General features: G+C 35.7%; 1 protein-coding gene across 7 annotated transcripts; it reads right to left on the bottom strand.

Moving 5' to 3' along the window:
• Positions 1–1028: 1028 nt before the first annotated feature.
• On the bottom strand, positions 1029–23746 carry LOC121297087 (AF4/FMR2 family member 4-like). 7 transcript variants are annotated; one of them, XM_041223113.1, is made up of 22 exons: positions 23477–23746; positions 14439–14565; positions 10848–11579; positions 10494–10538; positions 10249–10335; positions 9836–9872; positions 7963–8011; positions 7471–7491; positions 7128–7182; positions 6998–7035; positions 6729–6903; positions 5401–6309; positions 5090–5175; positions 4498–4744; positions 4076–4173; positions 3410–3473; positions 3023–3159; positions 2562–2633; positions 2251–2344; positions 2018–2058; positions 1717–1934; positions 1029–1591 (listed from the first exon to the last, which is right to left on the bottom strand). In XM_041223113.1, exons 2-22 carry the CDS (start codon positions 14559–14561, stop codon positions 1464–1466), a joined length of 3456 nt encoding a protein of 1151 aa, XP_041079047.1. In that variant the 5' UTR covers positions 14562–14565; positions 23477–23746; the 3' UTR covers positions 1029–1463. The 7 variants fall into 7 exon arrangements, with proteins under 7 accessions (XP_041079047.1, XP_041079043.1, XP_041079045.1 ...); XM_041223109.1 differs by lacking the exon at positions 23477–23746 and adding an exon at positions 19225–19356; XM_041223111.1 differs by lacking the exon at positions 23477–23746 and adding an exon at positions 19225–19355 and having other exon boundaries at positions 6741–6903.
• Between the last annotated feature and the right edge of the window lie 675 nt (positions 23747–24421).

Genomic DNA, 24421 nt, shown 5'->3' with positions numbered 1-24421 from the left:
ACAATGCCATCAACTCTGCAACAAACCGCATTTTATTATTTACTTAGGTGCCTTGCAAAAAATGTCTGTGGTGTTACAAAACTATACTTTGTTATTTGTTTTAATGCTAGTGAAAGAGGGAGGTACTATGACATGGCTACTAATTGGCACAGTGCATGTTGGGCTTCCACCAATCCACCTCAATCCTGACCTAAAAAGGTTCAAATGTAGAGCATTGGCCCATTGTACCAACAAGCAACCCCTTTTACTGCCTTTCAACAGCACAGGTTAAGGAAGTGAAACACATTGAATAATAACAAAGCCTATCCATGCATTTTTAGTTTTAATAAACAAAACAAAATCCCCTTTCCAAATTCAAATGTTAATATTCAAACAATTTTATGAATGTGTGTATTATGCTGGTTAGTTATATACACATGCTGTATAAATGCCAGATCAAAACAAAGCAAGACACTTTTACCTTACTGTATATTAAATACAAAGCACACAATTTAATATAAAAGCAAGGACAAATCTTTATTTAAAAGCACCTTTGGTTAACAAAAAATAGGTACTTGTTAAAATAAAATGAAAAGCAGCTCTTTAAAATCTTTAATGCATATGAATTAAGTGTAATTAACAAAAAAAAAAAAAAAAAAAAAAAGGACTTTGTTAAATCTATACTGTGCTCCACTGCTACAGTTCTTATAACTTTTTGCCTTTAAAAAAACAATATAAATAAAGTACCCTGTATGGTCATATAGTGTGAAGAAATATTAATTATTCTTTTTAAATTATAGTGCCTTTTTATTTTTGCACATACATGACTCATACCATTTCAAAACTTTAAACAGCACTTGCCAGTATTTTACTCTTACATAAGCTCTTCATTTCAAAGCCTGTATGTGCCCCTTTATGAAATATATTTCAGGTGTGTTTTTTTTTTTTTTTAATTATTATTTTTTTTTTTTGTGAATTGATAACCAAATTTTTGTAACATTAAATAAACCAAAAACACTTGTTCCACCCTGGTGTTCGAAAACTTTCAGGTGATTTGTGACTTGACATTACTATCTTAAATCCAACAAGATACATGGAAAATGACTACTTAAAATTAGAGACCACAAAACACAAAATAAATAATTGGGTCTATACAATAAAATCTCACAGGGTAAATACAATCTATATATATCTCATGTTAAACAAAGTAATGAGCTACCTAAAGACAGCCTGCCCTTTAATACAAATGGCTTTTAAAAGCAGCACAGAAAATGCATCTGCTCACACACAATTTGTGGAAGAAATGGCTTCAGGCCTCAATACAAACGTCTTTCCTAAACCACACATTTTGTAAAGTTAAGATTACCCCATTTCAATTCTTGGGGATTTTTTTGGCAAGATCTGATATAAAAATGAACACAGTGTTGAAGAGAAATCTGAGGCAGTTAAGATTATATTTAAAATATGAGTCTTGTTTCCAGCCTCTACGGTAACAACTTCGCGTCAAGTCGAAGCCAATGTAATCCCTGTCGCGTGTAGCGCACCAACTCCGTCATAGTGCTGGTATTGAAGATCAAAGGGGGCATAACTTTATCCAGCTCTGTGAAAAAATCTGAGAGAGGGGATAATTGTGTTAACAAAAATTATGACTTGATTACCTAAAAAAAAGTCAATTACAAATCTATTTAGTTTCATGTTTGAAGGATTGCAGGTGTAATCATCTTATAAAAAGCATACCTTTTTGTTCTTTAGATAGTTGTTCAGCTTGGTCCCATACTTCTGTGGCATAAAGGAAGTTGGAGGTAACCTGGACATAGCTGGCTGCCATTTGGTGGATTCTCTGTGGGATAGTGACTAAAGAACTGCCTCCTGGAGAGTTCGAACTCCCAGAAGAGTAGCTCCCAGCATTGCCTGGGGATAGCTTGGGCGATACTGGGGAAGGCATTCCTGCTTTGCTGTGAAACACAAGAAAAGATCTGATATACACTTGAGAGCTAAGGTAATAATAATAATAATAATAATATTGAAGTATTTGTACCTCATTCCAGGTGAAGGAGCTTGAGAATTACTGTAGGAATTCTAACAAACAAAAACATAATGAGTTAACATTTAAAAACACTAAGCTTGTTGAAATTATTACTGTTAACCAAAGCAGTGAACTCTATACTAAAAGCAGAATAACGTGAAATCAGAACATTGCAGAAAGCTGAGGAAATGCAGACAACAATACATGCCCAACTAAAACTTGCAGCTTGTACATTACCAGCTTACCTTCAAGTGTTCAGTTAGCGTTTTGGAATATTTCAGTGCGCTTTCTTTCCTCAGTTTAAACAGCCTCAGGTAGAGAAGTGACTGGCATCTGAGACTAGAGAAACAGAAAATAAGCACTGAATATTCAAAAATAAGCTGGCAGCAGTAACTTAGCAGTGTTGTCATATGTAAATGAGCAAATACTTTGAATACTTTACTCAAGCCAATAACTTGGCCTTTTTAATGTTTATTCCTTCACTAAACAAATTACCAGTAGTCACAACCTAAACAATGGGGAGGGAAAAGTCAAGCAAAATCACACACACACATACCATAGTATTGCAAGCCTCTTGTCAGCTGATGTAGCATCAGGAGCCATGTAGCTCTTTAACTTCATAGTGTATCTAAAAGGCAGATCAAAAGACATTAAGAGCACTATTGAATTATTTATTGTATGGCTAGCAATGATGCTAGGTTTGCAGGCATCCCTCAGATGATGGATGCATTTATTGGTCTTTAAATGAAAAAGCACATAAGAGATAAAATGTTAACAGCAGAGCTTCGGAAAACAAATAAGCCAGCATCATGCATGTCTCATCATTGCTGTAAATACAAAATGATCATGACCTCACCATATGCACATGTGATACTGATAAGTTTGTCAGGGCACCTCCATATACCACTACAATATATGACACTTTCAATAACTTGTAGAAAATAATGCCGTTAGTAAGTTACATCACAATTGGATGAGGTTCTAGATACAAAAGAAAACAAAATAAAAAGCACTTACTTGATCAGTTCCACAGTTTCTGCATACATAGGAAATGGAGACTTTGCTTCCTGAGCACTTTTCTCCAAAGCATTTCCACATTCAATGAAAGATACAACAGCATCCAGGTAATACACAGCCTTTTCAAACCTATCCATCTTTGGAGAAATTGAAATCATTGTTAAAACACCAGAATGAATAAGTACATGTATGCATATGCATGCACACAACTGAAATTTCAAAACATAATGCTAATAAAAGAGCCTTTGGTAAGTTCTCAAAAATAACATAAAAAGACTAGATAGGACTGTAGCAAAGTAGCAGTACATACACCAAAATAAAAATAAATAAATAAATAGATAAATAAAAGCAGCACAACATTGTACAGCATGCTTCAGCCTGCCTTACCAGTGCATCTGCATTGTGCTTCAGCTTCTTGGCATCTTGCAAATAATGATCCGCAGAATGTATTCTGCAAAAGATTTTCATATTTAGTGAAAGGCAACAAGGCAGTTGTTGAAATTCACAATGCTGTCTTCAAATTAAAAGATCTTATAGGATTTTGTCAATTGTCTCTTTGTATTTGTTCTTATTTGAAATCATTCTCATCCATTTATTATACTTACTGTGTGTTCTTACTGGACTTCACTCCTATTAGCAATTTGCTACAAGTTTTAGCTGCTCTTATAATTGACTATGCTTTATTTTGCTCTTACTTGAATTTGATCTTATTGTACTTTATCTGCTTTTTTCTGTATTATGACACTAATTTTATATTGGGATAACTTTTGCGATATTTTGTAACAATTTTAAAAGGTCGCCCTGGATAATCTAAGAAATAAATAATAAGATAGAATAAATACTAGATTTACAATTTTATCCGTCTAATGTAGTAAAACAAAGATGAGTCATATTTGATGCTTGTAAATGAGGCTCAGAACTTCTGAGCTATCTACACACTCCTATTAAATCAATCTAGTAATACCTAAAAGCCTAGATTTTGTACCAGGAAAACATGACCTGTTTATGCGCAGGAAATTATTCACTGTGATGTTCACATCTTATAATCCTTACCGGTCTTCAAATGTGAGTTTTGATTTTCTAGACTTAGAGTTTTCGAATGATGACGCAGGATGATGAGGATTGTTTTCACAGCTTTTCTGAGCTTTGTCCTATAAAAGGAATTCATTTTGTTAACTTCAAGAGATAAAATAAACTAACCAAAACCAATGTACAGAGACTGGACAAGCAACAAGCAACTGGCATCCCAGATGTGAATTCTGTTTCAGTCACAACAGGCAAGACAACAGATCTGACATGCATGTTGAACTGCTGTGTGGTTTGTGTCTTATTTTTTATTTAGTTAAATTTACTTTTAAACACTTGTTTGAAATCGTAAAAGAGCAACTACTAATTCAGTGTTCAGTACACAATTCAATCTTTGAATACTTAGTATTTAAGCAGGTCAGACTATACATTTTCATCCAGGAAAGTACCTTGTTCTCCTTGGCACTCCCTGCCTGTTTCTCTTCCATCTTCCTGTGCTTGGAGGATGAGGAGCTGCTCTTGCTGCTGCTCCTGCCACTCTCCTTGTTACTGCTGGTGCTGCTGGAGATGGAGGTGGATGACTGGCTGACTGTCCTCTTACGACTCTGGTGGTCTGCTTTTGCGGTTTTCAGTGGCATAGTCACAGGCGGAGAGGGAGCATGTCCTTTGTCCTTTTCAGAAACCCTTTTGGATGACCTGGGAAGGCAGAACTGATTAGTTGGAAAAGTTTCAAAACAAAAAGAATGAGGCCATATAAAATAGCTGACTTATTATTTTATGTTTTTAAGATAATCCTAAATCTCCAAAGAAAGGAGTTATAACAGATACATTTTTGTGAGCAAAAACAAATACATAGAGAATAATATCTGTGATAGACATAAAAAGGGGCATGTGATGGATATAGAGAAATTGAAGATTCTCTCAATCATTACTCTCAGCCAATTGTTCTTTTTATTGGGAACACACTCAGATGTGTTACTTTTAGCATTGTTTAAAAAAAAAAAAAATTAAAACAGTATTTATATGGAATGTCATTCTTACTCTTTAGTGCTAGATTTGTGGTTCAAAGTGTTTTTGTCTTCCAGTTTAGGTTTCTTGCTTTCACTTTTGATGCCATCATCCTCGGTCTACAAGAAATACAATACAAATATTTATTAAAACTAGCATTTATTAATTTATTTTTTTAATAAATTTGGCATATATTTCACTTCATGATAAAATGTTTTAAAAAGGTAAAAGTACATGTCACTCAAGTCATTAAACCACCAACAATTTATGATCAAAAATATGAATACGTAATTATAGGGACTGAATATTTTTACAAAAAAACAACCAAAAAAAACAAAACTTACCCTTACCTTGTGTTTTCTTTTACCTTTACTCTTCTCATTGGGTTGCTTCTGAAATTCTTTATTATTTTCCCTCTCTACCATGCTATCAATTTCTATCTTGGGCTGCTGAATTTCATTATAAGGTCTCCCAGGGATTCTGGTCAGCAGACTTAAGTCTATTTTAACAATCAAAGACTGTATAACAGGGTACCGGTCATCTGGATCGCTCAGGGGCGAAAGCAGTTCCTTCCCTTCCATAGGAGAGAAGATTCGCTGTCTAAAAAAGCTGTCTTCCTCCTCAATGCAAGGTTTACTAGCAGGAGTCCTGACGCTCTCAGAGTACTTCGGAGTCTGTGAGGAGGAAGGAATGCTCTCGTTCTCCTCTGAATCAGAAGATGAAGAGTCAGTTTCTATAAATTCCCTGGATTTCTGTGAAGGCTTGTTAGGAGTCTTGCTTTTCCGCTTTTCCATTGCGGGCCGGGGTGATGATGATTTGGCCTCTTTTTTAATGTTGGGCTTTCGCGAGCCTTTTGTTGGAGCTTTGGGCCGGTTTATTTCAGGAGGGGTTTCGCTTTCGACTTTCAGTCCTCCCTTGGGCTCCTCAACCACAGGCGTCTTCTCAGATTTTTTAGGCTGTTTCTTACCCACAGTCCGTCGTGGGGTGTTGCTGCTCTCGCTCTGAGCTGGGGATTTCTGCCGGCTGCGGCCACTTTCCGACCCTTTCTGGGAAGTCCGTGAGTCTCTGCTGGGAGCAGAAGAGCTAGAATCTTTGGATCCACCCTGGCCTGCATATCCCCTGCCTGAGCTCTGCTCCCGGTTCTCGTTCTTGTAATTCATTGGGACGTTACTATCCACAGAAGAGGCTGGCGAGACCTTATTTTGTTTCAGCCAGTTGTCAAGTTGCCACTTGTTTGTAGGTGGTGGTTCAGGCTAAGAAAAAAATAAAATAAAAATTACAACAGTTTTAGAAATGTAAACTCAAAACCAATCCAATACACTAATGTACTGTATGCAGGTCCCTAGCAGTATTAGCTATATCGGTTTCATTACCCAGACAATATTATTTATCCCCCTCCTCTCAGCATGCTAAAGATCTGAAGTGTTCATATATCTGTACTAAAGTGTCAAAGATCAGAAAAATTACCTATATGCAGAAGTACATTACAAAATATCCAACACGACAATCCTATTGCAAGTAAACTTCAAGTATTACAGCATTTTCCCAATGCAACACATACTCAATAGTACTTGGTCAATGTAATTACTTTCTTTGAGGGTAATTGAAAAAACTACCTTCTAATGTTATGTTAATACACATGATATAGTTCAAAGGTTTAAACTCTCTTAACTTTAAACCCCACCTCAGGGGATGGGATCCGTGCTGGCTCATTGGCTTCACTGTCACTGGAGCTACTCTCGCTTTCAGAATCGGACCCAGAGCTGCTCTCTGAGCCACTGTGGCTGCTCGAATCATCTCGCGAATGCTCTGCTCCTTCACTGTTGTGTTGTGAAGGCTCTGAAGTACTAAGTAACAAAATTAAAAGTAGTTAAACAGGTTATCGTTGCAAACAATTTGTATTAAACTGGTCTGAGCTTGATTGGAGATACTACCGCCTACCTTGCTGAAGGATTTCTAGGTGCAGTCTTTGCAGACTCCTAGAGACAAGAAGGGTGTGGATTACTGACAAATCAATACAACTACATATTTAAAAATGGATACCAATTCATTATAAAAATCAGTATCTTACCTGTTCCCCATCACTATCTTCACTGCTGCTGAGTTTAAGGTCATCTTCCAGCATACTTTAAATAAATTAGGAAAATAAGACGTAGACATTATTGCCCTGACTTTTTTTTTCACATACCTTCACGTAAAAGTAACATATTTTACAATGCTCCGTCACAAAAATGCACACTTAATAGAAATAGCCACTTCGGTTACCAAACACTTTACACTTCCCTATGCATGGTTATATAAATGTATTCATGTATGTTCAATTTGGTCCTAAAAATAAATTAAAACAAAAACTCATACTAAATATTAAAAACAGTTTGATTGAAGTAAAATAAAACTTCTTTTGCACAACTTACTTTGCTTGATCACCATCAGGTCTAAATAGAGCAAAAAAAAAAAAAAGTTATGTTTTGCAAATTTAGTGCTAATGGTCTAGTTTAAATTTCCCGAGAACCAGGAGATCAGATTGGCAAACATCACATTCTGCTGAAGGACACGTTATTACTGGGTGTTTCACCGAGTGTTGCTTTGGTATCAGTTTGACTAAAAATGTTCAGTTAAATTGATAAGTATTGTGAATCGAAAAACACTTAGGAATATCAAATAAGTAATTGGAAGAAAATGACAGTAAACATTTCTCATTTTTGTCTACCAGACAAAGACATTTCTTTTGTTTACTATGGAGTAGCAAATCTTGTCCAAAACCCACATGTCCCAGGTCATCTGACCCTGTGGGAGCCAAGTGCTTATGTATAGGTTAATTCTATAACTACAGCAAACAATCTCCTTAATTAGTTTTATTTTACAAGACAATAAGTATTTTGTAATATTCATATAAAAACACTTACACTTTTGACTGATGGCCACTTGAAGTTATTTTTGATGTGACATATCTCTCTGTAGATACAATTAAAGATGAATTAAATAAATACATACACATACATAATACACACACACACACACACACACACATATATATATATATATAAAAATGAAAATGAAAACACGTTACAATATACAAAACAAAACAGAATTGTCTCTGAATCTTGGATTCCAAAATAGCCACCCTTTGCCTTAACAACAGCCTCACAAACACAAAGCATTCGGTTAACAAGTTTCAGCAGGAAATCACCAGACATGTCTTCCCAGCTCTTCTGCAGCAATTCCCAGAAATGTAGGGCACTTGTGGGTAGCTTTGCTTTGACTCTTCTGTCCAGTTCATCCCATAGAAGTTCTATCGGATTGAGGTTTGGAGACTGGGCAGGCCAGGTCATTAAAATGAGTTGTCCTTCACTTTCCTCCTTCACCAGATAGTTCTTGCACAACTTTGAGGCGTGTTTCAGGTCATTATCTTGCTGAAGAACGAAGGACTGCCCAACTAGCCATAATCCTGATGGAATGGCATGCCTCTGAAGTATGCTATGATAGCCATGTTGGTTGAGCTTGCCATGGACTTGGTAAGGATCACCAACTCTCTCACCAGCAAAGCAACCCCAGACCATGACACTGCCTCCTCCATGCTTGACAGTGGTAACCACACATGAAGAGCTCATGCGCTCACCCTCTCTGTGTCTTACAAATACTCGTCGGTTGGACCCCAATATTTTAAATTTTGACTCATCGGTCCATAAGACCGACTTCCACTCTTGGCCCAGGCAAGTCTTTTCCTCTTATTCTGCACTCTTAACAATGGTTTATTTGCAGCAATTCTTCCAGTTAGGCCAGCTTCATGCAATCGCCTCTGAACAGTTGATGTTGAAACATCTGTACTTCTAGTAGCATTTAGCTGAGCTTGTATTTCAGGGGCAGTTAATCGCCGGTTTCGCAGACTTGTGACTGACCTGCCTGACCTTGTTCGGTCCTCATGAGTGCCAGTTTCTTCAAATCGTTTGATGGCCATGGCCACAGCGGTTACAGGCACTTGCAAAGTTCTTGCAATTTGTCTTAAAGATTGACCATCATTTCTTAACGTAATTAGACTTTTTTGCTTAACTGAGCGTATTTGGCCATTTTCTGCTCCCTTACATTCAGGAATGACAAACTTGTACCTATGCTACCTACATTCATAGTAATCATGGACCCTCACAATAATTGGTGACAAAAGGTTAATTAGGTAACATGCTAGTTAACTCAGAGACCATCTAGAGACCATCTAACAAAGACACTTTTATACTTAGGCCAGTGTTCTAACACCGTGTTATACACATTTCAGACTTTTAACTGACTTGGGCTTCAGAGTGAAATCCCCTTGCTTTTGGTGACCATTTCATTGAAATTGACAAGATTTATATTTTCATTTAAAAATTAAATTTTTGAATGCAATTCACTTATGATTATCAGCTTATATAAGTACACGAATCGTATAATGAAATATTACGTGTTTATAGACAAGTTTATACAGTTAAAAGCATAGATAATCATGAAAAACCTGGTTTCATGCAGGTGTACTCAAACTTGACTGGTACTGTAGATACACACACACATACATAATATATATATATATATATATATATATATATATATATATATATATATATATATATATATATATATATACACACACACACTATATATATGTGTGTGTGTGTATATATATATATATATATATATATATATATATATATATATATATATATATATATATATATACACACATACATACACACACACACACTTTATAATAAAAACAATGAAGCTCCAGTATCTTATGTTGATACTTACTCTGACCACCACTGCCAAAACTAGCTTGCTGATTATCCTGGAAGTTAAAAGATAAATGTGATTAAAAAGGGATAGTTTGAGAATGTTTTAAGCCAGATACTTAACATTCTTATTATGTTCAGAGATGTGGCTCATATTTGTGTAAACAATGAATCCAAGGAAATACCAAGCCTATATGGCAGAATGATAACTTTCTGTGTACAAGCCATACAAAGAAGGTTGCGGTTTACAAGTTCTACATAAGCTGCAAGAATGCTAAAACAAAATAGCGTTCGTGCAAGCAACCTATCTGCACTAGACAGACTCCCTGGACAATGTGTAACTGATTATGCGATGAGAGGGAGTTACAGTTTAAAATGTATCACAGACATGAATTGCATTTCTCAAATGTATGAATGTAGTCAACGTTTCACCTTGGTTGGGAATGGAAACTTTGAAGGCTCTGTTTTACATGGCGTATGAATTGCTGTCAAAGGAGGCGGCCATGACTGAGTCATTTCCTAAAGAAAGGAGAAAGACGGTAAAAAATAATCAATGTTCTGAAACACTGTATCAAAGACCGAATTACAGGTTATAATGGGAGTTTAGTTTTTGTGATTGAGTTCAAATGTAAGGCTCACATTCCTTTATGTTGTCATATCCCTTGAAGAATTTTTACCTTTAAAATTTCATCCACGCAGCTGGCATCGCCCGACATTGATGCCTGCAAGAGAGAATACTATTTATCAAAAAAAAAATAAATAGGAAAATATTTTTTTTTTGAGAAAATATAAGTCAATATCTTCAGATCTATGTAATAACATTCTTAGTAGAACACTCAAAAGAAAGCTTTTGACAGTACACAGTATGTGTTGTCTTTGATAGATTGCTGCTGACAATTCTTTCTTCTTGCCTTATTAACCCACTGGAGTAACAGTAATACTAGACAGCACAAAGCTAGTTGTTTGGAGGAAGGCCCTGTCTGTTGTCTACTGCTGAATAAAATTAAGTGGTCAAAGTCATCCCAGCTTACCTCCAATGGTCGGGAAGGGATCTTGAGTTTAGCAAGAGAAGCTTTGCTACTGGACTTCATCTCTCCCATACTGCTCCTGTGTGACTGGCTGCTGTAATGTTCTGATGATGTCTTGGGTTCAAGTGACTCCTGGCCATCCATTGGGCGGACATAGGCAGTAGGCTTTTGCAGCATGGAGCTGGGCTTGGACATCAGCGATGGAGGAAAAGCCTGGCTCGAGTGCTGCCCACTGGATGAAAATGTGTGAACACGAGAAGGAGAGTCGTGGTCACGTGGGGACTTGGACCTATGGCGCTCTTTACCGTGGTGGTCACTCCCGTGTGATCTGGAATGGCTAGAACTTAAAGATCCCTTGGCAGGGCTGGATGTACGAGATTTAGAGTGGTCTGATCCATGTTTGCTTTTCTTTTGGCTACTACCACTATAGTCCCGTTCGTGTCTTTGGCTACTGCTGCTGGTAGTCCGCTGGCCACTACTGTGGCTACTCTGTAAATTGGATCGTTTCTGTGACTGGGAAGATGAGGTGCTTGGTGCAGGTCCTACTGGAGTCCATTTGCTGCTCTGACTCGAGCGTTGTTCCCCAAAAGATTTCTCCTCTGGGTTAGAGGGTACAGTAGATTTGGGGATTCCAACAAGCTTTTGAAGAGATTTGTCTCCGATCAGGTCCTTCATTTCGTCGTAATTACCGAGCATACTCTGGATGCGGCTGGATAGTTTATCTTCTTTGCTAGACTAAAGAAACAACAATTATTATTATTATATTTTTTTAAGTTTTTTTTTTTTTTTTAAATGCTGACAGACAGGTCAGTTGTCTAATTTCAGAGTAACTTGAAATCAGCAACAAAAAGTAATGAGCCTAAAAGATAAAATGGGCTAATCTAAGACAAAAGAAAAACCTCTCTTTACTGGGCTTTCTCATCTAAAGCTTTTCAGGCGATTAACCCTTTGATTGGGGTTCTAAAAAGGTTAAGCGCTGATCCTAAAACAACTGTTAAAAACAAATGTAAAATAGGTAAACTGCATACAAACCATCGTCAGCTTTTTGGGGAATCAAAGTGTTAAATTATTAACTTAAAGAGTAGCGATCATCCGATAAGCACATAAGAAAAAGGTATACTAGTTAGGGGAACAAGAAACAGAATATGGTGACACCCAATTAAATATTTGATTGAATCTAGCTGATCTTCAGCATCTTCACAGTAATAATTTACTTTCCTTCCTACCAAAAAAAAAAAAAAGTTAAATACTAATTGTTTGCAAAATATCTTGACATACAATAAAAGAACACACCAACACTCTAGCGGTGCAAACAATACACACACAAATAACTGGGGGACCAATGCTACTGATAATAGCTTACCTACAACGCAGTAAACTGTACATCACTACTTCTCCCATCAGACCTACATATGTACTGTTTCTGCATCTCTCCCATCAGTACAGCCAAAAATGTTTTAACATAAACTATAAAGTATTTAAAGCTGCTTTACATTACAAAAGAGAAATGCAGCACACTTAAGTAATACGTGATTTCCTGCCTAGAAAAACAACACTTGTATTTTGTTTCTCACATTTTAAAAGGCAATGGTAACAAATAGTTTGGACTTGGTTAATAATTCTATATTAAATATGGTTATACCTTTCAGAGGGTAGTTACAATATGCCTCTGAAAACAAAACACACCATAAAAAACACCTACTTTAGATAAGAGCTACAGTATACTAATCATAATTAATCTTAGTAACAAAAAAAACAGACAAACAAAAAAAAAAAACACTAGATAAGGAACAGACTTTGTTTAAACCAAGCTGCAAAAGAATACAGTTCTATATGGAAAACACTAAAACTAAATCATAAACTATCTCACCAAAGCAAGAAGCCATAGCCTTCAATTACACCAAGACTTTTTGCTTATCTAAGTCTGCAGTTTACTGATAATAATTACTACAATGAAGGTCTAGTAACATGTTCAGTTAACTATTACTTGATATTAGTTCCTCAGACTTGATTACAAGCCAGAACTTTGAAAATGGCAAATAAAAGATGGTGTGACTGAAAAATCCAATCCATTTTGGGTGAACCGCAATAAGGATATATGGTAGTGTGAATAGGAAAGTAAGTTTTGCAGGACACTACATTTTTCTAAGTACACTAGCTCTCAATTTTGCCAAAGTAACATAACTTAGGGCTTCTGTATTTCGGTTTTTATTTCATTTTTTGGTGCTTATATTTACCCATTTGAGTTTTATTTAAATAGGTTTTTTGGGGGGTCTTTCACTTTTTACATATACCTACTGTGTGAAATTGTTTTCGGTTACTTTACAAAATGCTTGGGTGCTTTTTTCTACTCGACAGTACTTGCACACTTTAGGACGTACCTTCTTTCCTTTGCTGTCTTCCATAACAAAATCCTTATGGTCACATGCACATTCTTTTTGTGTGTCTAGGCATTGTTTTACATTGCCACAATTTAAATTCTCTAATATAGCAATAAATCCCACAAACAAGCCTTCCAATTGTAATCTTGTTTTAAATCTCGCAAGCGGAGTCTCCAATTGAAATGTAGGAATTTGTTGCCACTCAGTAGTTGGGGTGGGTTTAAAGTATTCACATTGAATCAATGCGAGATACAAGTCAAGGAGGAGGGACACTGCACAACTGCACTGAGAAAGGTAGTTTGTTTCTGTTTTTTTGTAGTAGGCTTTTTTTTTTTAATGGGAAAGGGATGATGTCAACGTGAACCGAGTAGCCATTTCCGGTGTTTATTGGCTATATACCGATTTCATTGCTTTTGTATTGGGAGTGTTAAAACTGAAAATCAGAAGCCCTACATATAACCTCTTGTAAAATATTTTGAAATGTTATGCTCCCACAACCCTTACCCAACAAAAAGTATATTTTACATACCACTGAGACAATACTTTTGCTATAAATAGTTTGCTATAAATATTCTGACAGTTCTTAGGAATATCAAAGAGCTCACAATTTCCCAGTGAATCCACTAGTGAATGGAGGGTGGCTCACCTTCTCCCTGGTGCCCAGTGCCTACCTGCCAATGCCCATTCTTGATCACCATGTGGTTGGCAGTGCAGGGCCCAATGTTTTTGTTTTTGCCTTGCTATCCCTGAAAGCACCACTCACCTCATCTTAGGCTCAGTTGGCAGCAGACTTTACACTGGGCCTGAAGGTCTCAGATTCAAATCCCTTTACTGCAGAACCAGTCTTGTCTGCTTCATGGAAGATCCAATGGCCTAGTCAAATAAGAGCAGGGGTACTGACCCCAATGCCCTGGACAAATTAAACATTAACTTTCCCAGCTGCACCGTGGAGTCAGGGCTTCACACAATGGGGACAGGCGCTCAAAAGGGCAAAGGCTCTTTAGAGACAGACATACATGCTAAAAGGACTATCCTGTTTGGATAGAACACTAAAGAAGGATTATCTACAATATGTTTATTCTAGTGTTAACCAATCCAGACTGTAATACTGTGGTTTTGAATCTCCCAAATGATTATATAAATAATGCTGGATTAATTTATGTAGCAAAATAAACTAAAACGAAAAAAAAACAAAACAAAAAAAAAAACTTACAACTTTATAAGGTTCAGCAAAGAGAGGGGAGTTAGCTGGATTGGCCTCTCCGCCCTGTTGGGTTTCTTGATTTCGCCTTTCCCTTTCTTTCAAACGGAGCACATTCCGGTCTTCACGGTTCATGTTGCTAACAACAAAGACACAGTCACTAAGCGTGGAGAAAAACTTTCAGCACTTTTTTTCTAGAATCATTAAAAACATGGATGTCTATCTGAAACAAAAGAAAACAAAACCGCTGCCCAATACTAGTCTGTACTTTGAAAACACTGACCATAAAAAAAAAAATTAAAAAAAATTAGGGAAGAAAATATTAAATAAATAAATTAAAACAAAAACACTAAGATGCATACTGCCAATATTCTACGGATATATTAATCTCAGAGTGCCAAATAATTAATAGCATAACATGAGCCATTTATTTTCATCTAAAAACATCTGGTACTATTATATGCACCAGTCAGATCCTGTACAACTACTTACTGTAGGGACCCGAATGTACAAATGGTAAATAGCGTAATCACTATTGCACCAAGAAACTAAACAAATACACAAAATCAGCTTTTTCTCCCTGGCTTTGCCTCTCTCCCCCAACCCCTGCCCTGTTAGCAGGGAACAATGCTTGATCATGTGATTGCTGAAGGACCATGCAAAAACACAGCAAAACTAGCAATGGTAAATCTAACAATATACTGTAGTTTGATACGGCGCAACAAACCTACAAGCTGTTTACGAAGGCAGCAGGAATGCATGCTATACAGTGCCTACTTTAGCAGAGGCAATGACGATATAGTGGGAAAGATGGTAAAAATGCCAAGTAAACCTGGACCCTAAACTGTAATAGGGGTTGCTACAGTATACTGTTGTACAAACTACATGGATTACCTTCTGAAGCTATAATTAAGCCCTTCTAAACGCATAAATTTGCTACACTTTCTTATAATTATAACCCCCTGTAGCTTTTATATGCCAGTTCAGCTACTTAACTGCTTTTGAAAAATACAATAAAAAAAAAAAAAAAACGTCAGCTTAAGAAAAATACAGATGATCCAAAAGGTTCCTGCCACACAACACAGGGCACTGTAGTCAGAACACTTCAGTTACTGAGGAGGGATGGACTGTAAGACCCCTGAAGAACAGGGGTTTACTTTACAGTAACCTGAATTTGTGCCTTAACGTAATTCCTGGGTTTTGATCAATGTTTAAATACTGTACATACTACCGATTTTTGATAACCCTTTTTATTTTTGTGTTTTTTTTTAATAATAATATTATATATATATATAAGAATATATATATATATATCTATAACTATATATATTATTAGAGTATATATATATATATATATATAATATATCGCAGTTTTCAATACATTATTCAAATCTACTGTGTGTATTTAAATACTTCACTTATAGTAGCTAACTAGTAGTAAATCAGAAATTAACAGCATTAATGTTGCACAACAATAAAAAGACTCAAGGTAGAGTAAGAATGAGCACAATAGGTATAGAACTACCCTACTACTACTTACATACTGCCAGAACATGGGAAATCGTTTGTCAGCAGACGTCTACACAACTTTAAGTCCCCCAGCTCCAAGTGGTACTGTAAACTATTTAACAAAGTCATACTGCAAAAGCATCCCTTCCAGAACTAGTACACAGAATAGTGCTCAATTTAGAAATACTAAAAGAAATGCTTCGACTGGTCTTTTTCAGTGTCTTCAAAATAGCTTTTCACTTCCAGAAAAGGTGCAATTGTAAAGAGGTACTAGCACTGTACTTGCCATTGAATGACACTAGGCAACAGCACTTGTGACCCACCATGAATCATTTTTTTAATTCGTATCACCAATTTCAAATCTACAATAGAAAGTGTATTAGGGGTTGCCCCAGTCTAGTCTTACTATAAATCCCCCTCCCCCAAAATTCATATACACACACACATATATATATATATATGGATCTACGGACTGACTTAATCTTTTGTGAAACATGCAGTACTGATTATAATCAGGATTAGAAACACAAAAACTACCCTGCACCCAGCCCTAATTTACAGAAAGAAAATGACTCTGCCTGGTATTGGGATGGAAAAACAATTAGCACAGTTTAAAAAAAAAAAAAAAAAATGATGACTATGATGAACTTCTGCACTAGACTGTAAAGAGCTTGCCAAAATTAAATCAGTCCCAGCCATGCTTTTAAAGTACAGGTACAGTAATCTACACTCACCAGGCGGTGTACTTGCAGCATACCTTTTGTAATTTAAACATAGCATGGTATGCTGCATTAAAGACTACTTACATCTGTATTTAAATGATAAGCTTTGCCAATAGACTGTGATCTACAGAAAATGTGGTTTGTCGAGTTTCCAAAGCTAACAAGTTCATTCCTCTAAACACAAAGCAAAACTAGAGTGGATACAACTAAATCTGACATGAACATGCAAGACAATGTTTCATTATAAATCTAGTGACGAAATAAAATTGATAGTATCATTAAAACCGATAAAAGGCATCTGCCGAAATGTATGCCCACTTGTCTCACAAAACAGGCTATTTATTAATTTGCTAATGCAACTAGCACAGAATGAAACCATGATAAAGTTATTTAAAAAAGGAAACTATTGTGCAGTCAATTGTAGGTTTCATTACTTTTAAATCGGTATGTTTCTTGAACAAACACATTCTTTAAAATTACAGTTTATAAAACCTTCATATTAAGAAACATCAGTGGCACAGGTTGCCAGTTAAACAGCTGAAATCATGTATTTACTAGAATTACTTATTGAGCAACTTGTATGTAGCCAATTTACCAAGCATCTTTAAAAAAAGTGTCACATCATAGCATAACTAAATCATTCAAACAAAGTACGTTCCATCACTTATAAAAAAAACTAAAAAGCCAAATCATCTCTGTTTTTACCCCTAATATGAGAAATTTAGACAAAGTATTTTATAATCACAGATATTTCAGAAATACACAGTATCATTTACATTTAGAAAGCCATAAACCAGTATTAAATGTCTTCAATGAGATTAATCAGGTTTATTAATCTTAACAGGCCAAAGGTCTTTAGGGCAATTTTTTAAACCAATTTATAATCTAAATAATTTTTTTGTCAATGTAAAAACATGCCATTGACGGGGATTACCTACTTTGTCACGGTACTAGTAGACCGTAGGCCTGGTGAATTTTGTAGAACATGTGTTCAAGCTATGAAGACTAACTTGGAATCCTCTTGACTGGTTTTAATTTCCCAATATGTGGGCATTTCTTCTGAGATTCCATTTCACAAGATGCAGATGTTGGTCATTCCGGTACATTACGGACACATACATTGTGTAAGTGCATTTACATTCTTGGAGGAGGATATGTATGAACACGTCTTGTTGAACTGACTGATCCATGGCATACTAAAAGGGCACATACTGCACCAAATCAACCATGTTAATCTGTATACAAGGCAAAAGGATTGAGATAATCCTGCTTTAAAGACATGGAGAAATTACATACAAGTATTGACTCTATACAACCTCCAAATACAATCCAGCAGTCATCTTCTGAAACACGGTCTGTTCAATTAACACTTATTTGGGCTACGGTAACTCCTGGAAATTTCAAAAAAGAGGCCAGGAAAGAGTTTCTTTAACAAAATATGTAGAATAATCTGAGCACAGATACAGTAACACTGAAGCCACTTGCATACTGATGAATTGCTTGTAAACAACAAAACACAAGATATGCTTTGAGGGCTTCTTTAGCGCTACTGATTTTCCGCTAGATTTACAGCGTCAATTGTGTAGCAATGAGTCAGTTGTTTCATTTTTTTTATCGCGGTTAAGACCAGTAAAAGGCTAAACTTGAACTGGAGTACTGTAAAGAGGATTTCTCTCACATGACATTGCTGGACTGTTACTAAACTTTAATATGTTTTATTGTTATAATAATGCCAGCAATAAGCTAAAAAAAGATATTTTTAAAACACCTTTATTTGTAGACTGAACTACAGTTTAAGTGTCTTCAGGTGCTTTACTTACTATTACAGCAAGAAGTCTGATTCAAAATCTTGGCTTTAATAAAAAAAAAAAATTGTGGAAATATTTATTAATGTACCTATTTTAAATATCAATATTATATTTGTTCAAATGCCAAGTTTAATTCTCAATAAATTGATAAAAAGTGGGGAAACAAAAAACAGAATTGGGCATTTCTGAAAAATGGAATTTGTTATTCCCCAGATGGAAAGTCAGTAGCCCTACTTCTTTAACCTGAATCCCACAGTAGAAAGCAAAGAAGCAGCCTTAGCACGCAACATTATTTTGTGTTTAAGTGGCAGCCAAAGCCAAACATTTGCAGAGATCTTTAAGATAAAATAAATATGGCCTCTCTGTTGAGTCTGCACCAGTTTTATACCTTTCATAAATGCGGCACAAGTGTGGCAGGTGCAGGCAGTAGACTACAAAAGTACATTTTGATTTTTTTCTGATCAGAATGAAAAGCCATTATTGGCTTGCCTCCACAGTGTTTAAACTTCAACATTTAAAGAAATGAAATATGAACAGCTGGTTCTCAGCCTTAAAGCTACAAAACACAGGGTGGGTTAATTCATTAGATCATTTATGTCTATGGTATAAGAAGAAGCATTCTTTAAAAGTAAAAACGTTCCACCCTCTAATAATTACAAAAAAAAAAAAAAAAATATTAAATGGTAACTCATGCAAACAAAATAAGCAAACAACAATTATTCCTCAGTTTCAAACATCTGAAACAGCTTGCTTGCTTACCCAGCCTGTGAGGCCATAACTCAAAACAGCGATTCATTGGAGAGATTCAAGAATGCTATGGTGCTTGGTTTCAGCAGCGTCAATTCACAGATTTCTCCACTGGCTTCTAACTTCTGAAAAGCACATTTCTACAGAATTTACATTAGCACCATTTGATCATTAACCTGTAAACATATTTGCTTTGAGATAATTCTAAACTATGGCTAGGGAGGTTTCAGCTTGTTCATGGGACAATCCAATTTAAAATTACTGACAGGGGTGGAAGTACAGGATGCCCAAGTAAAAGTAAACTACATTGAAACTTAAATGTGCATGTGTTTTGGGGTCCCTTTTCCAAATAGATTGCTGAATAAATCTTCTTTGTTACTTATTGTACACAATATTTTTTTATAAAAGCTAAGAGGGTCAAAATCTTTCTCATTTCTTGTTCAACAGCACCAACTGTGTTAGCAATCCTTTTTTTTTATTATCTAAAATTCTGTGACTTAAGGCAAAGTATTTCAAGATTAGTGCTACCTGGTGTCAGCTGTGAAACATTCATTTTATAACTTGCTGGATACTAAAATGTCCTCCTGTTTGATTAAATGTATCTGGACTCAGAACATGGGCCACTAACAGAGAAGGCAATTACCACCCCTTTAAAAAAATGGAAATGTCTGCTCTAGTCCATAAAAGGAGATGTTATTTTATCCCACTGAGCCTATCCTTCCTATGATGTCAGGGCTTTGGAGACATTCAAACCAATCCGAGCAAGTTAAATTTTTTTCCCCCCAGACTACTGTATAAAAACATACTAGCAAAGGATACTTAAAGCCACAGTTCTGGTTTTCAAAAGATTTTTCTTTTTTTTTTTGCTGGCAAGTGCAATTTACTGATGTTATTAGTCCAGAAGAAACCACACCATGCTGACACTTGTAGAAAAGTACTGAACAGTACAGTATTTCTAGGAAGGTCTTTATAAATATTCTTTTACATTGATATTTAAAAGACTTTAAATTGGGATTTCTATACCTTAAACAAATAAATCCAACTGCTTTAGAAAAACAAAAACCTTACTTAGGTGCAAGTGCTTTTTGGCTTGCCTGTGTACCAAAACCCAAACTGAGCAGTCTGTCAGATGTGAACAGGCTAAGGTTCTCCTTGAGACATCACCAGGGGTTCAATTGTTAATTGAAAGAAATAATTAAAAACAAAAACACAAGTTCATGTGCCACAATCTGTTGAGAAAAGAAAGCACTGAGACGGTGGCAGAAAGGGAGCTTGCTGTCAGCATTCTCTCAGCAGGGGCCACTGCTGTAGAATGCTTCCTCCATTCCATATAAATAAGAGGGGTATAAGAAATGATCAAAATCAAGCATACCACATCTTTCAGAGATGGACACCTGTGACAACCTGTAACTACCACGGAATCTTCTACAAGGAACTTCTCACTGATTCTGATGATCACACACTACCCAAGGTACAGCCAGAAGAAACCTCAAGATGATTCTGGACTGTTTCTCATTGAACGTGGAATAGTGTAACTCTTTAATCTTACATTGAATGCATTAGATTTTATTTATTTATTTTTTTTAAACTTTACTTCTCCAGCAGCATCCTGACAAGATGTGCTCTAGTAGAATCTACCCCAAACATTTTGTTGACTTACTTCCACCACTATATTAAGCAAAACTTGCATCACATGCCTTGTGACTGACAAAGAAAGACAACACAGGTATACATCATGCATGATGATGGGTGATGTAACTTTACGAAACTGATACAAGAGGTCCTGCTCACCCCCTGTGGGAAAATAGGCTACAGTTTAGTCAACTCAGAGCTGGATAATTACATTTAAAAAATAAATAAACAAATATTTTTCCTTCAACACAAAGCATAACAACGTCTATAGTAAATCAGATTATTCCAAAACGGGGAATGTAAATCTCCAGGCTAGTGTTATCCTGATGCCACTTTTAATCTGACCTAAATACATACTTTCACTGTAACCCCTTGAAATGTACAGTATCTTCACAACTTCATTCTATTACTGAAGATAATTTCAAATCCAATAGAAAACAGGTGCAATGTTTAAACGCAGGGCTTTACAAGCACCACACTAATACTATACCAAGTCAGTACAAAAAAAAAAAAACAAACAAACAAAAAAATCCTAATAGGATTAGCACAGCAGGGCAAAATATTTTAAATAAGTCTGCACCTCCTGTCTGTAAAGTCTATTAAGCCCGGATGATCAAGAATCATATTAAACACTACAAATATTGACAATCTATATTTTTTTGTTAAACAAGTTTAAAAGTTAGGGCGACAGACAATAAAGTCACAATTATTTCATGCCTAAATAAATGTCTGTTCACTGTTTATGGATTTTAAAACCTGTTGTCTTCAAGAAAGCACCGAGCCATGCACCAATGTGTTGTGTAATTATGCAGCAAGACTAATTCTTTGCTAACCACCCCCTCCCCCACTGTCTAACATTTAAAATGGCCTCCTCTCCTATTGCTAAGGTCAGCTACGCTGTTCAATGTTCCAGTGTTTAACAGGGCAATGTCAAAGAAGTTTAAAACAGGTACACAGCAGTACAGTGCTGTACGAAGATTACATTTTACTGCATTATTTACATTGCATTGAATCATCATTGCAGTTCACCTCTCAGTAACAGTGTCTGCAGTATGAAAATTAAATGCATCTGAATGAGATTATATATATATATATATATATTATATATATATATATCATATATATATATATATATATATACACACACACACACACACACACACACACACCTCTTGCTTTTATTTTAAAAAAATTCTAAATCGGCTGAAACTAAATACATAATTTAGATAATGACCAAAATGGTAAGCTACATCTTGCTTCACTGATTTCAACTGTACTGTAATGGACTTGTAACACACCCACCATGTATAATTCCCAAATGCTAATGTCCCTTGAATGTAAAATAAAAAATTAAGCATTCAAGCAGCACACTGTAACCAAAAAATAAAGTGTAAGGCAGAGAGCAGAAAGTATATATTTTCCAAAGCCAAACTTAGAAATACAAATGCAATACCGTATAACCCGGCATATATGTATAAAAAAAACCCCTCATATTTTGCTTAAAAAAAAGTCTTTTTGATTAAATAGTTTTTTTTTTTTTTTTTTTTTTTTTTTTTGGGGGGGGGGGGGGTTGTTTTTTAACATTTAACTTCTAAAGGCTACTACCATGTGGAATCCTGGATCACTGTGACAATCAGAGAGAAGATATTGGTATTAACTCAATGCAATTCTCAACTACAAGCATTGCAGGAGGACAAACTACTTGGAACCCAATGGATTTAACTTCAACTCCAAACCACAAATTGGTTTCTAGAACGCCTATTGTATTATTTGAATTAATATTGAGTATGTAGAAAACTGATAATACAATAATCATATGTATTGACGCTAGCCACAAAATACACACACACGTCTCGTACACCTCGCGCATACCTCCGCTCTCAAACCGCAGCCTTGACTGGAACAAAGCACTGACGTCACTATTAATATTTGCAAATTCAACACAAATTCGTCTTTGCGAATAAATTACACACAGTTTAATCTATCCAAGGATTTCAAAACTACTAAAGGAAAACGTGAATACTAAAATTCGTGTTTTTCGTTAACAATCAATGCTTGGACATCTTGATCTAAAAATTACAATATATAAAAAATAAAGAAAATGTGGGTTATATATTTTGTCAATATTGAATCGACCCGGTTCTACTTATGAGAACAATATATAATTTTCTTTTGCATGTATTTCTTCCACTTTAATCTGCAGTACAACAAGCACTAAAAACAGGAAAATAAACACAAAAAAACACAACGAACGGTTTACTGTACCTTGTCAGATGTCAACATGTTACTACAAGTTTTTATTTATGCAATAACTTACTGATTTTTGAACGTGACAGCAAAACATACACTTTGGTTTACTAAACTGTGCCTTAAACAAAACAAACAAACAAACAAACAAAAATACACTACATACTGTGTGTTATTTGTCGAGATTGTACTTGGTAGATACACCAAAGATTTATTTTACGAAATCAAATATTTTGTCATTTATTTTTATACATCTGCTTATAATGTTTGTAAAGCATCACAAGCGATGTACGACTTTGTCATCTTTTCTAAACTATATATTTAATAAATACTCAATGATTACATTTTTTTAAAAAAAGCGAGAAAAAGAAGTTAATCCGCTTACCTCTGCTATCTTCTAGGCCCAAACCATCCCTAATGGAAAGCCTTTTGTCTTTTTCACTTTCCAGTTTAAAAACAAAAGCGCTCCCAATTTACAATACTGGTTTGTTTTTCTACTCACTTTAAAGTCTACATATTTAGCGAAAAGAAAGGCTCGTCTTTCATTTTTTTCAGTCCTTTTTTTTTTTTTTTCAATAAAATACGTAGCAAAACACTTCACTGAACAAGGAAGCAGCTGCTATCATTCTAGGTAGAGCCAGATTCGGGTGCCAGGGCACGTCACGTGACCAAGACGCTCACTGCAGCCTCTGGGATTGAGCCAGGCAGTCCCGGGTCATGTGACTAGGTTGCAATTTCGGAACTTCTCGCTGTTGGCACAATCTTATTCTTATTATCTATTTCTTTAACCAGGAGTAACCATAAAGCCTCGTTTACAAATCAGGCAACACATACAGGGGCATTGCAGTATATAAGAATAAACATGATCATAAATCATCAGATAAAACCATGTTTAATCAAAGAACATGAAAAAATAGTAAATGTGTGTCAAACCACATCTGGTAGGCATACATGCCTTGCTTGTCTGTTTACACTTGCATTCTCTGGGTCCTTTTCAACTCTCCAGTTGAAATTACTCAGAAAGGACAAGACAATCTAAAAAGCATGCCTTGCAAACAATGTTCCTTAATCCACAGTAGTACTGTACCCGGTATCATGTTTTGAAATGAAAATACATGTTTGTCATAACATCTATCAAAACTGCACATTTGAAAACTTAAAATAAATAGATGTGCATGGCGGAGAACATTTATGGAACTATTTTCTTAGCTACTAATTACCTCCACTTTGAAGGTGTTGTCCCATATTCACCAAGCTAGCAACCCACTTGTCTGCACACATCCTGTTAATGTTTTATTAAAATGAATACCTGATGTGTAATCTGCAGGTT

The sequence above is a fragment of the Polyodon spathula genome, chromosome 22, assembly GCF_017654505.1.
Source record: "Polyodon spathula isolate WHYD16114869_AA chromosome 22, ASM1765450v1, whole genome shotgun sequence".
Taxonomy (NCBI): domain Eukaryota; kingdom Metazoa; phylum Chordata; class Actinopteri; order Acipenseriformes; family Polyodontidae; genus Polyodon; species Polyodon spathula.
The sequence above is the reverse complement of the archived record's forward strand: the minus strand, read 5'-3'. Positions and strand labels throughout refer to the sequence as shown.